The following is a 14,990-nucleotide window of genomic DNA, read 5'->3' as shown; positions in this document are numbered from 1 at the left end:
TAGATAGATAGAGGGCACAGGGTGAGTTGAAGATGAAGGAGTCATATCTGGAGAATAAAATCAAGGGATGAAAGAGGATTAAACTGGATTAAAAAAAGGAGAAGAAAGAAGGAAAACAATGGTATCCATTCTAGCTTTGGACTCAGAGGCCCTAGTCTGATTGCTATCTTTGTGACCAGGACAAGTCAAATAACATTTCCAGTTTCAGTTTTCTATGTGTTTGATGAGGAAATTGGAGTAGATATTGACTTCTAATTTTAAATCAATGAGCTTATGAGCTACAATGTTGTTTCCGTGTATTTCATGACCTGGTAGGTGAGAGGAGTTGACACCAACATTCCTCTTTAATATGTTATACCAATGAGTCATTATTTAGGTTAACAGATTCTATAAAAATGTGAATACTTTCTCAGAAAACTAAGCCAACAGATCATTTGCACTCTCAAGTGAGAGTTAGTTTAATAAGTTGATCTGGTCTAGATTAAAGCTTAGTTAAAAATCAGCATTTTTCACTGAATGGGAGTATTGATTGGAATAACAAGGAAGGACAGATTTGGTAAGGAAGGGACAGAGAAAAGTATGAAGCTATTGTTAGATTCAGTATGCTAGAGTGACTTTGAAATTTAGTTCTAACCCATAGTACATGGATCTAAGACATAACTCAGGTGAGAAATTTTACCTTTGTGGGCCCCTGTTTCCTCTTAAAGGAAGGATTAATAATATGTTATCTTATTGAATTATATGAGTGATTCTTGACCTTGGTTGTTCATGGCAGTCTGGTAAAATTCTGAAATCTATGGATGCCCTCTCAGCATGTTTTTTTTTAAATACAGAAAACTGAAACACATAGGAATATAACCCAATTACATTGAAATAGTTATAAAAAAAATTAAAACAAGTTTATGGAACCAGCTTCAGAATCCCTGAATTAAATGCTCTCTAATGATCATGACTGCTTAAAATCTTATGAATCATGTGCAGGTTCCTGAGGACCAAGCAAAAGAGGAAAGGGATAGAAAATAACTCAGAACCAGGAGAGAAGGGGAAAGATACAAGTAAAATATGACTCATGTAATTTTGCCTATAGTCAGTTGTAGTTGGAATTCTACTTAGCATCTTGATTTAATTGAAAGAGTTCTGTAGCAGAGGATTTAAGTTTTCATCTTGGTTTGGTTACTTTCTCCTTGTATTTTGTTAGACATGTCAATGCCAATATCTGGACCACAGTATGCACAGAATGACTACATGGGAGGTGAATTATAAAAGAACCATAATGTCTTTTACCACTCTAAATTTTATGATGGCAGTACTATCCTATTAGTATGTAATATGCATCATATACTAAAAAGAGAATAATGTTTTACAATTACTTTATATATCTTTTGGTTATGGATATGAAACTTTTGTTAGGTATTTTAAGGTTTTTTTAAGGATTATTTTCTCCAAATATGATTATTTGAGAAGAAATTCAAAGCTTCAAAATATATAAGGAAAGGATATTTTGCTCACTAATGATTTGTGGGGAGGAAAAATAATAGATTTTAGTTTTTCCTCCAAGATAATTGCTTTTATAGTAATATGTTTAACATACTTTAATTTTTTATGTCTAGAGAAAATATAATTGATGATCACCTTTTTATTCAATTTTTGCTTTTTTATTCAATTAATTAATTTATTTTTAGTTTTCAACATTTACTTCCATAAGCCTTTGAGTTTTAAATTATCTACTCCTCCCTTCCCACGTCACTCCCCAACATGGCATGCAATCTGATTCTACATATATATTCCTATTAAACATATTTTCACATTAGTCATGTTGTAAAGAAAATTAGAACCAATAGGAGGAACCACAAGAAAGAAGAAACAAAACAAAACGGAAGAGAAAAAAGAGCAAATAGTATGCCTCGATCTTCGTTCAAACTCCATAGTTCTTTCTCTGGATATGGATAGCATTTTCTAGCATGAGACTTTTGGAAATGTCTTAGATCCTTGCATTGCTGAGAAGAGCTAAGTCTTTCAAAGTTAGTCATCGCACAACATGGCTGTTACTGTGTTCATCGTTTACTTCACTCAGCATCAGTTCATACAAGTCTTTCCAGGTTTTTCTGAAGTTCACCTGCTCATCATTTCTTATAGCACAAGAGTATTCCATTACATTCATATACCACAACTTGTTTAGCCATTCTCCAGTTGATGGGCATCCCCTCAATTTCCAATTCTTTGCCACCACAGAAAGAGTTGCTATAAATATTTTTGTACTTATGGTTTACAATGCTTTTATAACAAGGGTTACTAATATTATTAGTAATGGTATTCTTTATGTCTTTTTTTGTATGTTTCTTCCTATATATTCTCATCTCTATTTTATTTTATTTTATTTTTTGCTATAAGTATCATACTTCAGTCATTCAGAAGGAGTGCTATACAGTTAGATGTCTTAACTCCTTCAGGTAGTTGGACAACCATTTAGGTCATAAAACAACAGAATACCATCAGAGTACTATTTTCACTGTATAATAAAAAATAAAATTTAGAAAATGTAAGGTATTTTCCTAAGGTCCACAAAAATGTGCTGAGTGAAATCATAAAATTCTAGAACTAGAATGGATTTTTGTGGTCATCTAGCATGTTAAAAAGTTACATTTGTTATATGTAACTTTTTCAAGTTTGTACATATCCTGAGACAACTGTTTTCTGTAGTTTCTGCAAATGACATGGTAGCAAAAATTGATTTGGAAAGTTACTTGAAGTGATGTATAGAGATAAGACAGGAAAAAGCATATAATGCAGTATTAGCAAATCCTACCTACATATTTTATACAAAGTCCATGAAAAGTCAATAATTAGACAATATTGAAATAAAGAAAAAGCAGTTGAGTCATAGAAAACATGGACAATCATAGAATCATAGAGATAGAATTCAAGGGGATATCAAAGGTCATATAAGTCAAACAACCCTCGTGCTAGAAATGAGGAAGCTGAGGTCCATGGGAGTTAAATGAACATGCTCAAGGTCACAAAGGTAGTAAGTAGTAAAGTCATGTTTTGCAAACAGACCATCTGAATCTAAAATTGAAAGTTTTTTACCTCACACGATGTTAATCTTAATTTCACAAGACAAGCCTTTATCAACTTTATGACAACTATGTCCTTCTCCTCCTCCTACTCCTCCTTCTTCTTCCTCTTCTTCTCCTTCCCATACTCACCTCATTTAACCATACATGATGTTCCATCATCCTATTGGCCTTCCCCATCCTTTGGGTACCTCTTCTAGGCATTTTCCAGCTTTTTCCCTAGTGGTACCAAGACTGAACACACTAATTCACATTTGTTCTGATCAAGGCAAGTGAGAGCATGACTATCACCTCATTCCTCCAGGATGTTATGATCCTCAGACTATTCTAAGATTACATTTCTGCGTGTGTTTGACTATGTTATATTGTTGACTTATATTGAGTAGTTAGCTCACTGAAACTCACAGATCTTGTTCACACAAATTGTGGTCTAAATATGCCTGTCTAGTATTTGTGAGATTATTTTTAAATTAATTATTGATTTATTTTAACATCCTTTTATTTTTAAATTTTGAGTTCCAAAATCTCTCCCTCTCTTGTACACTCTTCCCCACCCACTGATAAGGCAAGTAATATGATATCAAATATACACATGAAATCATGCAAAATATATTTACATATTAGCCATGTTGCAAAAGAAGCAAAAAATAAAGTGAGGAAATTATACTTCTATTTTTTTTTGCTCAGATTCCATTACTTTTCTCTCTGGAAATGTATATTTTTTTTCATCACAGTCATTTAGAATTTTATTGCATCAATACAATGTCATTGTATTGATCAGAGTATCAAAGTCTTTCACAGTTAATCATCATTTCAATAATGTTGTTACTGTGTACAGTGATCTCCTATTCTGACTATTCTCACCAATCACCTATTCTCACTTCACTTCACATCAGTTTATAAAGGTCTCACCATGTTTGGGGTTGTTGTTTTTCTGACACCAAAATTCTCATTTTTTCCTATAACAAAATAGTATTCCATCAACATCATATGCCATAACTTGGCCAGCCATTCCATGATTGATGAGCATGATCTCAGTTTCCAATTCTTTCTCACAACAAGCAAAGATGAAATAAATACCGACATAATAGTGGTATTGCTTGATCAAAGCATATGCACAGTTTTATAGTACTTTGGGCATAGTTTTACATTATTATACGTAATGGTTGGACCAGTTTACTACTGTTCATTAGTGTACCTATTTTCCCTCATCCTCTCCAACATTTGTAATTTCTTGTGATTGTGGGGTAGTACATCAGAGTTGTTTCAATTTGTATTTCTCTACTCAAAAGTGATAAGGAGCATTTTTATATTATTATAGATAGCTTTGATTTCTTTTGTTACATGTAATTTTTATTGCATCATGATCTAAAAATGATGCTTTTAATATTTCTGTCTTTTTGCATTTGATTATGAGGTTTTTATGCCCTAATATATGATCAATTTATGTGCAGTATCATGTACTGCTGAGAAAAAGTATATTCATTTCTATCTCCATTCAATTTTCTCCAGAAGTCTTTCATATTTAACTTTTCTAAAATTTGATTCTCCTTAATCAGGTTCATATATAGACATATACATTCATATGCATCTATGTAAGACTGTAGTATACTTATTTGACCTCTGTTTCTTGGAAGGTGGATAACATCTTCCTTCATAAGTCCAAATCTTTTCATATTTTTCCAAGTCCACCAACTCATCATTTCATACAAAACAGCAATATTTCAACCTTATACTTTATAGTTACTTTAAATAGTCTAAAAATGATTACTATCACTGACATAGAATGTAGTTTCCTATTTTTTTCTTTTGATTAAATCTATTTTAGCTTTGACTTTTTCTGAGATCATGATTACTATTCCTGCTTTTTTTCCCTTATGAATTCTATTCCTGATCTTTATTTTATATTTGTGTGAATCTCTTATTTCCTATCCCTCCTGACTCCTCTATTTTACTTCTACCTTCTAGCCTTTACCTTCTACCTTGTCCTACTATTACTTAACCTAGTCCCTCTGTCGGGTCCAAAATTCCCCTGCACAGGGATATTCATGGTCCTGCCACCCCAAACAGTGTGTTACGATTAATAACAAAGAAAGAGGCCAATACTGTTGGGTAGATATACAGAAACACTAGGTCTTATTCTGGTCACTGTGGCCTTGTTATGGCTTTCACCAATTGGAATCCCAGACCCCCTCTCCAAAGATCCCTCCTTACCCCCTTCCACCCCTCACATACCCCTTACTCTCTTGTTTCTATCTTAATTTAGAAGACTTTTATAGCCTTCAAATAATATATTTTATTCACTTTTTATCCCATTCCCATTAATCCTCTAGATACCTTCTATAACTCCCCTTATCATATTCCTTCACCCTCACATTTATTTATAAATTTGAAGTCTTTTATTCCCTTCTAAATGCATATGTTGTTCTCTCTTTAACCCAGATGTGACGTAATATTATTATTCTACAATAAATGATGAAGGATGTTACTTCAGAAAAACCTAGAAGACTTATATGAACAGACTGAGTGCAAAGTTAACACAACCAGAAAGATAATATACAATAATAAAAAATATTATAAAGATAATCAAATTGGAAAAAAATAATAATTTAATAACTGTTCAAAATGATGACCAACCACAATTATGAAAACTCAAAATGAAACATGCTATCCACTTCTAGGTAGAGAATTGATGGACTTAGGGACAGATTGAAATACATACGTTCATATACATATGTATGTATATATATGTGTGTGTGTGTGTGTGCATGTGTATACATATGTATATGTATATACATATATACATGTCTTTTATTTTTTTTGTTTTGGGGGAACATGGCTAATTCAGGATTTATTTTTTGTATGACTATACATATTTGTAATGGGTTTTGCTTTTCTTGCTTTCTCAATGTATGGGAGAGAGGCACTGGTAGAAAGAGAATTTGCAACTAAAAAAAAGAATGAAAAAACTCTGTGCTTTAAAAACTTAGATAATTTATACCTACAGCATTTTCTTGATCTACCAACCAGTCTAATAACTTTGATAAAAGACTAAATGAGGTTGTTTGCCATGACTTGCTATTTATGAAGTCATGGTGATTTTGGTTTCTGTTTCCTTTTCTAGATGTTTATTAACCATTTCAATTACTAGTAGTAGTAATAGTAGTAGTAGTAGTAGTAGCAGTAGTAGTAGTAGTAGTAACAACAACAATAATAAATTATATGATTTTTCTTAATATTCACTTTAGTGTCCTCTTTGCCTTGACGTAAAGATCAATCCCTAACTTAAATGAATTTACAAACTAGTTCTGGAGATAAAGCAGTTCTTTTTCTTTACTTTTTTAAATCAGTAGCTATTTCTAACACATGCAATAGATAATATGGGCTCCATCAGTTTAGCAGAATTAGAGATCAATTAATGTTAGAGTAATCTTGGAAAACAATATTGAAAGTGAGATTAAAGGAAAAATAGACCTTATATATAACTAACACTGACCTTCTACTTTATGGTTTATAAAGCTATTTTCCTTAAAATAAATTTGCGAGGTAAGCAATGAAGGTATTATTTTCATTTGTTATAACAATAATAAAATTGAAGCCCAGAGAGATCTAATGACTTCCCCTGGGCCACATGTCCAAGTAAATATTCAAGCCCAAGCACCACTCCTTACTCATTATTGTACACATGACTCTAATCTAGTTCTGTCAAAACTAAACAAAATAGTCATCTATTTACAGTTTTCAGCTCAAGTACAGTCTCTATATATTTTAGTATCTAGTAAGAAGGCAATGTGGTATAGTAGAACATGTGCTAGATCTGGTATCTTTCTCAATGCCTAGAATAGAAGGTATATAAAAATTATTATAGTATAAGTGAATAAATGGTTGAATGTCAGATTTACATTAGACTGAGATTTGACAGTGTTATGGTAGGATTTGCTTATATTAATGAGGAAATCAACATGATAGAATGGAAAGGGCACCAGTTCTGGAGTTAGAAGACCTATCTTCAAATGTTCATTTAGCTCCATATATGACCTTGTCAAGCAATTTCTCCTCTCTAAGTCTTAGTTTGCTCATCTGTTCAATGAAGAAATTGGACTAGATGATGTTTAATGTCCTTTCCAATTATAAGGTTCTGTGATAATTATGTTTGTACTAGGAAGCAGTATTGGTCAAGTCAGTATCGTGTGCCTACGTATATATCTATTGGGATTGTATTAAGAAAATATATCACTATCAAGATATTAGCAGTGATATTGCCCACTCTGCATTTGATGATATAAATAAAATCTTTGTTGACTATAGACTGGGAAAATCTGGAAGAAACAGTTATCTTAGCCAAAGTCATCACCACCTCACCATGAGTCATAAAAATTATAAAAGAGTACATCCCAACTTTAGACTGATCATTTTCTTCTATATGATATGCATTATCTTAGGTAGACAAAAGAGAGGAACAGGCTATGTGACATAACTTCACAGTGTAGTTTAATTATTTTTGTCTTAGGTACTAGCAACATTCAAGATAATCATATTTAAGTATAAGTACAAAACTACTTTCCTGAGTATGTCACAGCAAAAATATCATTAGTTTAGACTCCATTTAGATTTTGAGATTATATGAGTAGGTGCTAGGATAAAATATATTTTTGCTTTGTGGTATAATGTAGTATAATTTACAAACCATAAACAGAGAAATATAAAAGAGTACAATTAAATAGTTTAAATGACAATATTATCAGCATTATCATACCAATTTGACAATTTTTGTCAAGTTAATGATGTAGGGAGGTATTTCTAAATTTAAAATGAGGATTCTTGATATAGGTTACCACAGTAGAAATTTGGCTATCTATACCTTGCCATAGGCAAGGTATAGATATTTGACACCTTATTTAAAGTAAGATTTTTCTTTGGCCAGAACTATAATAAATTCTCCATAGACATAAGAGAAATAAGTAGTTATTGACTAAGGTAGCCAACTTATTCCTCTTTTTTTATGACAGCAACCATATCATTCACAGTACAACTGATACTAAAAATGAAAGAATCACATATCCTGTGATGAATTCCTCTTCCTCATCCTGTAGTTATCTTCAATTACTATGAAAGAGAAAAAAAAGAGATATGCATGAAAGAGAATAAGAATGAAATACCAAACATCATTCTTGATTTCATAAGTTCAGTCTAAATTTGATAAAATTGTATATGAGTTTGGCAAATTTATAATTATTTTATTGTATGATTTACTTGAATTGTCCCCAAAATAAGTCAAATAAATAAAAAAGTACCCATCAAATCTCTAATACACATAGGGGTTAGCATTTATATAACACTCTATCTTGCAGATACTTTACCTGTGTTATCACATTTGATTCTCAAAAAAAAAAAAACCTGTAAGGTAAGGTCTACTAATGTTCCCATTTTATAGATGAGGAAACATAGGCTAAGAGAGATTAAGTGACTTGACTAGGGTCAGATAGTTAGTAAACCATTTGAACTCAGGTCTTCCTGCCTCCATGTCCAACCCTCTCTCAAGTTCATTCACCTGGACTAGTTGTTGAAGCAAACCTTTGATTCCATACATTTCTATACATGTAGGATCAAATCTTTACATAAGCAAAATTGATAAATGAAAAGTTTCACTTATCTTTATGTGGTATTAGAGTAGTGGGATCCATGCCTTATCTTGGGCTTTTTTTTTTTCCTTTTCAGTTGCTGTGAATGTGGCTGTGACAGGGCTTCTTCCCTGTGCGCTGTTGCCCATCCAAGCCTAATATGGTTAGTGTTCCCCTTGAGTTTTTTCACTCCTCTGTTTTACTTGCAGTATACATTTTCTTTCATTACTCATGTGCCCTACATTAGTGCATCTTATTAGCTGAAGATGGCTCTGTGTAAAACAGTATTGTTTCATTAAAATGGAGATGGTGCCCCAAAAGTGACATAATAAATGGTTCGGTAATAAATTATCCCTAACAAGATATATGAAAATACTACATGTAAAAACAGAGCCAAACATCTACATCTATATATCAAAGCTGTCATACTGGTTCTAGTGCATAGTTTATTCATTCAATTACCATTTTTAAACATTATGTACAGGACATACTGCTAGATGTTGGGAATACAAAGAAGGAAATTTAAATCTTTTCTGCCCTTAGTGTTTTTTCAGAGAGAGAGAGAGAGAGAGGGAGAGAGACACAGAGACAGAGAGAGTGACAGAAAGAGAGAGCAAGAGAGAATTGTTTTGAGAGAGAAATATAATTATTTTAATGTGGTTTTGATGTTTTTTTGGGGGGGAGGAAGGGAAGAGAATGGGCAAAAACTTCATGTAAATAGAGATGGTTGAGCTGAGGCCTGAAGGAAACTAGTGATTCAAAGAAACAGTGGAGAAAAGGGAAGATGAACATGTATGGGAGACAATCTGTATGAATGTACAGAAATAGGATTTAGAATGTCATATTGGGGTAACAGGAATTCAGGCAATTTGGCTACAAATAAGGACTTTGTAGGGTGATAGTGCTAAGGTGAAATCAGTTTTAAAAGATTAGAACAAGACTACAAAGGATTTTAAGATCTGCACAGAGAAGTTTTCATTTTATCCTAGAGGTAGGGAAGCACTGAGCATTTTTGATCAGTGTAGTATAGCATCTGACTTGTGCTTGAGGAATATCTGTTTGGTAGTTCTATGGAGAATAGATTAGTAATGGGAGAGACTTGATATAAGGAAATAAATTGAATAACTGTTAGAATTGGCCAGGTGAGAGAAGATGAGAGCCTGACCTAGTCTGGTGACCATGTGACTACAGAGATCAAGATGAGTGTGAGATTTGTTGAGGAGAGATCAATAGATTTTAGCAAATGATTGGATGTAGGGGTGGGGATATGGGAAAAAGAAAAAGGATTAACAAATGGAAGTAGAAGTGATGTCATATCCATTCTACATTTGGCATGCTTTCCATGGAGCAAGAGTCATATCATATCTAAAAGCATCATATTACTGCTCTCAAAGAGAATTGACTTTACCTTTCCCTTCAGAAAGAACCATACAACTGACATGCAATATTGCTTTTCTTACATTTGCATATAGTCCATATGTGTTTGAAACAAGTCATAAATAAATATCTCACAAACAGCAAGACCCACTTATTCTAGGTGGCAGGTATACATTATATATTTTTATACAGGGTTAATCTTTTTAATCAAAATATGATCAAAGTTAAAATCTTCTGAGTTATATTTCATGGAATTCCAGGAATCCCAGAACAATGTTTTAATATGCTGTTTTCTGGGTTCCTACTATACAAGTAGATTTTCAGCGATTTCAAAAGTGTATGTCTCCACAGACAGGTGGATCCTTTACAATGAGAAATAAAGAAAACAGTGAATTGCAACCAAAGTTAAAGGGGGTTTCTGCAGTTAATAGTGTAGAAATTATTTCAATTGTAAAAATCTTCAAGATAAAGTTATGTAGTTGTGCCCATTTAATTATTTAGTTTGCTTTTGTGTCTCCTCTAAAATTTGGAGTGTCCATAATGAATCACAAAGATCTGAATTGTTATAATCTTCCTATTTTGTTCCAATATGAAAAGCTCTGAGTTTTGTGCCTTAATTCCTTCTATGACTTTAAAACTATTTAAATTCATAAAGACTAGTAACTAAATTGTGTATCCTGGCTAATGAAGTGTCCTACCAAATTAAACTTTTTTTCTTTTTAAGTAAATTGCAATATTCACATAGTAAGTGGATAGATAAGTCCCACCTCTGACATATTCTATGGCCTTAGGCAAATCACCTAATCCCTCATTTCCCAAAGTCAATTCTCTAAAGCTATAAATTGTAAAGAAGTGACTGACCTGCTTTAACCATGAAAGTTCCTCACCAGGAGCTCCCAATACTGGAGAAATGAAAAGTTTGGTTAAAAAAAAATTCAGCCAAGCACAGTCCTTAGCTTCAAAAATACAAAGGCAAATCTGAAAGAGTTCCTGCTCTCAAGGAGCTTACATAAAACTAAGGGGTGGAGACACAGTAGAGACACAAATCTTCTCAGTGGGAACCTGAAGAAATCAATTAATGGATACTATACACCAAATCAGCACTTGTAAGGTGAATTAGGCATATTATGAAAACAAATTCAAAAACAATTTGAAAACAAAACAAAGGTTATGGACAATTATGGCCAACTTGTATTATAAAACAAAGATGTATTCTCAAAAGGTCAATCCAAATTTAAGAGAGAGGAGAAAATATCTGTTTCACAATTTAAAGACTAAATAAACAATGAGGAGATTTATAAATGGCCCAAAGAATCCCTCCAAAATTGAATTCTTATAAGATGAAAGTAGATCACTGTTAAAATTGCTACCTAATTCTATTTATAAATACTTAGAGCAGAGGAAAAACTCACCTAAAATAAATTGTGGGAAATAATGAAAGCTAAAATTATTTATCTATTTGTGGGACTACCATTTGAAGACTTCCAAATTGTCACAATGAGAAAACCAGAAGAAAAAAAAAAACAGGCCCAGAATAGGCATGCTATGGTAGTGGCTGTGTCCTTACACAGTTGACATAAGTCAACTTAAAAGCTGAAGAAATAGACAGCCAATAATCTTAGTTATTTTATGAAAACATAAGGAAATCTAAGCTCTTTGGAAATACTGTCTTTTACAAAAGCCTACTTGGAGAACTAAGAAAGTCCTTTTGGTTTGGTGAATAGAGCCTTCTCAGTAATAGAAATCCAGTTTCAAAATGTTCATTTAATAACATGTCTGGATTTTCCTAAAAGTTATTCTGTAACTGGGAATTCCATAACTGGGACCTGAAAATAATTAAACAAGCAGAAATATTCAACTATGATAACATGACCAACTAAGTTGTTTATTCACAATAATCCTAAATCATTCTGTTGGATCTGAGGGTATTATGGAACATTATTTGAAAACACTATTCTAGGTCCTCTCTAGAACTTTGTTGTCTCAAAACTACCCCAAAGCTCTACAGAACCCCAGGCTACCTTGACAACTCTCCAAGCACAAGGTGCACTTTGTTTGCTCAGATTTATTGATGACCTTTAACAGAGGATTACAACTCCAATTCCTCCATTTTCCTAGTGTCACTTGATTCAATATCAGTAAAACAGGCAAGGGAGAAATAGACCTTCTTGTGAAGATATTTTATTGTCACAGAGCTTTTGTGGGCAAAATTTTACTCTAGGACTATGAAATGTAAGTATAGAAACTTCAAAATGGTTAAACAGAAAAAAGAACTTAAATTACACAAGTAATAAAGTTTTACCACAGTGCTTACCAGTGTACATAAAACCTTGTCCTTCTTAGTAAACATAATCTTGTGAGCACCAAGAAATTAAATATTGCTTAGGTTGATTCTGGTTTATAGTGGTAGGTATAGAAATACCTGACTCCTCTTTAACAGTTTCGATGGCCAGAGAAAGTGATTGTGTCTTTCCATTATAATTCTGGTGAATCTGTGAGAGGTATGGCTAAAAAACTGGATTCCAGATGAACTTAGAGGGGGAAAAAATGGTTCCTGGTACTGCTGTTGCCAGGTCATCATGGGAAGAATGCTTTTGCAGTTAAACTACTGGAGAACATCATACCAGACCCTCTGGATTCAGGTCTTTGTATCACCAGACCCTCTGGACTCAGGTCCTATGAACTTAATTAATTGTGACAGAAACTTGCTTTGTTTCATCTCCGCAGTTCTTAGTAAGGACTAACTTGTAATAAATAACAAAGCAGCATCCAGAATTGTGATGGATGAATGAATGAAATGCAAATATTAAACACATAAATCAGGCACTGTACTCAAGATCCCATAGACAAAAAGACATGGGACACAGTCCTTACCCTCTGGGAGCTTATATTCAAATGGGGGAGAAAACCAAAGTATGTGGACTATTGTCATTAACATTTAAGTATATCTATGTCTTTTGAAAATGATACTTTTTTATATTAAAATGCTACCTTAAGAACTTAGAAAGAAGATGATTTTTTTTGTTTCTTTTGGTGAATAAAGCCATGATCCCTTTCCTATTATTTTAGTTTTTAAACTTCATATTAAAACAGGAATTGTAATTACAGCCATGGAAAAGTCTTTGTCATGCTCTTTCCAGAGGTAATGATGCTTTATATTTAATTACTATTGCCAGAGCAAGAGGTAGAAATAAACTAGGTGTGGTATACACAGTTATATGTGTATGGCAGGTGGGTGGATGACAAAACATAGTTCAAAATATGCTGGAGATGACTTATGGTGAAACCATGTCTAGTTAGTAGTCACTGACAGCCCAATCAAACTCCAGCCCCAGACAAGAATTCCAAGCTGAGCAGATTAAGTCAAGCAACAAGAGAGGCCTGATCATTCCTTGGGACAGAGCATCACTTTTGAGAGTTGGCTTATATTAAAAATTCTGCCATTTGTTTAATGTGTGACCATGAAAAAGAAATCCCTTCCTATCTCATGCTGCTACTGTTATTGTTTTTCTTATGCTTATAATTAACTAATATGTGAAATTAACGAATTGGACTAAATAATCTCCATTTTTTTTTCTTTCAGCTTTAATGAAAGTGTTTAGCTATATCTAAAAAGTGATGGTCAAAAATATATAGGTTCTTAACCCAGGATCCTTGTTTATTTTTCATTGAAAATTGAAAATATCCTCACCCTGCTGGCATGGCACTTCTATCTGTGTTTTATGGCAGTATTAATAGTAAAATCTGCTTCTTTAAATTCTGTGATATAGTAATCACTATTTAAGGCATTGTCTCGGATCATTCTAAATGTTACATAGTCCATTTAAGAGATACATTTAGAAGTCTTTGTCATTAACTCCACCCTGAATGCAGATCTAGAGCACAGTATTAAAAATTGTAGTGCAGAGAATTATGGTAGAGTTGTGTAATATAGGCTATTGATTTCATGATGTTTATTTCAGATATGAATTATAAATCTTTCAGTTGTTGGTGCTGATAAGAAGTCCTCTTTCTCTCCTTCACCAGAAATAAAAAATGATATATCTATATCTATACATATACATAAATATGTATACTCCCATGCATTTTACCTGCTAGCTATGAAAGATATATAAATTAAGAATTAAAAAAAAAAGTTGGACTTGGAATAAGGAAGATGTGAGTTCAAATCCTGCCTGTGACATCCTCTGAGTTACCCTGGGCAAGTCATTTAATCTGTTTTTGCCTGTTTCTTCACATGTAAAATGGACTTTATGGTTTCTGTGGTCTTATCCATCTCTTGATCAATGATGTTATTATAATCATCTAGGAAGGCTCCACACTTTACCTCTTTGGCTCTCTCTATACTTTCAATATTCTTTCAAGTTTGTTTCAAGCGTGCCTTAGTTCTGGAGTGGGGAACCTGTAGCCTTGAGGCCACATGTGACTTAGTCCTACATAGGCAGAGGGAAATAATAGTTTATGGTAAATATTTGTCTTCATAGATTTTAAAAAATACAGTACATATCTGCAGAGGATGGTCTGTATTTTTGCTTCAAGACAGTGCAGCCTCTCCACATAGGACCCAAGAAATGAGCTGAATGACATCAAATTCTTCAGAATATCCATAAATTGTCATTTTAAGGATAGACCTTTTTAAAAATTAAAATATGAGTGTATCTATGTGGCACAGTGGATAGAGAACTGACCCTGAAGTCTAGAGGATCTGAGTTCAAATGTGGTCTCAAACCAAACACTTGACACTTACTAGCTGTGTGATCCTGGGCAAGTCACTTAACCCCAATTGCCTAAAAAAAAATTAAAATTAAAATATGTACCTTCTTGCCAACGTTATTGTTGATGATTATCACTAAGCTGATGAATACTAGGCTGTCCTGTATAATGGAACTCTATTATCTCAGAACTATTCTGGGCACAA

The 14,990-nt window shown here is 33.1% G+C and overlaps 1 protein-coding gene across 1 annotated transcript in view; it reads left to right on the top strand.

Moving 5' to 3' along the window:
- Window positions 1-14,990, top strand: part of EPHA5 (EPH receptor A5) — a 458,275-nt gene that overhangs the window by 391,231 nt on the left and 52,054 nt on the right. The window contains exon 9 of the mRNA XM_027836299.1: window positions 8,793-8,858. Within this exon, the coding sequence (XP_027692100.1) occupies window positions 8,793-8,858 (66 nt within the window). The remainder of the gene's footprint in view (window positions 1-8,792; window positions 8,859-14,990) is intronic.

This window comes from Vombatus ursinus, unplaced genomic scaffold (assembly GCF_900497805.2).
Source record: "Vombatus ursinus unplaced genomic scaffold, bare-nosed wombat genome assembly UNPS02014818.1, whole genome shotgun sequence".
Classification (NCBI taxonomy): Eukaryota; Metazoa; Chordata; class Mammalia; order Diprotodontia; family Vombatidae; genus Vombatus; species Vombatus ursinus.
The sequence above is the reverse complement of the archived record's forward strand: the minus strand, read 5'-3'. Positions and strand labels throughout refer to the sequence as shown.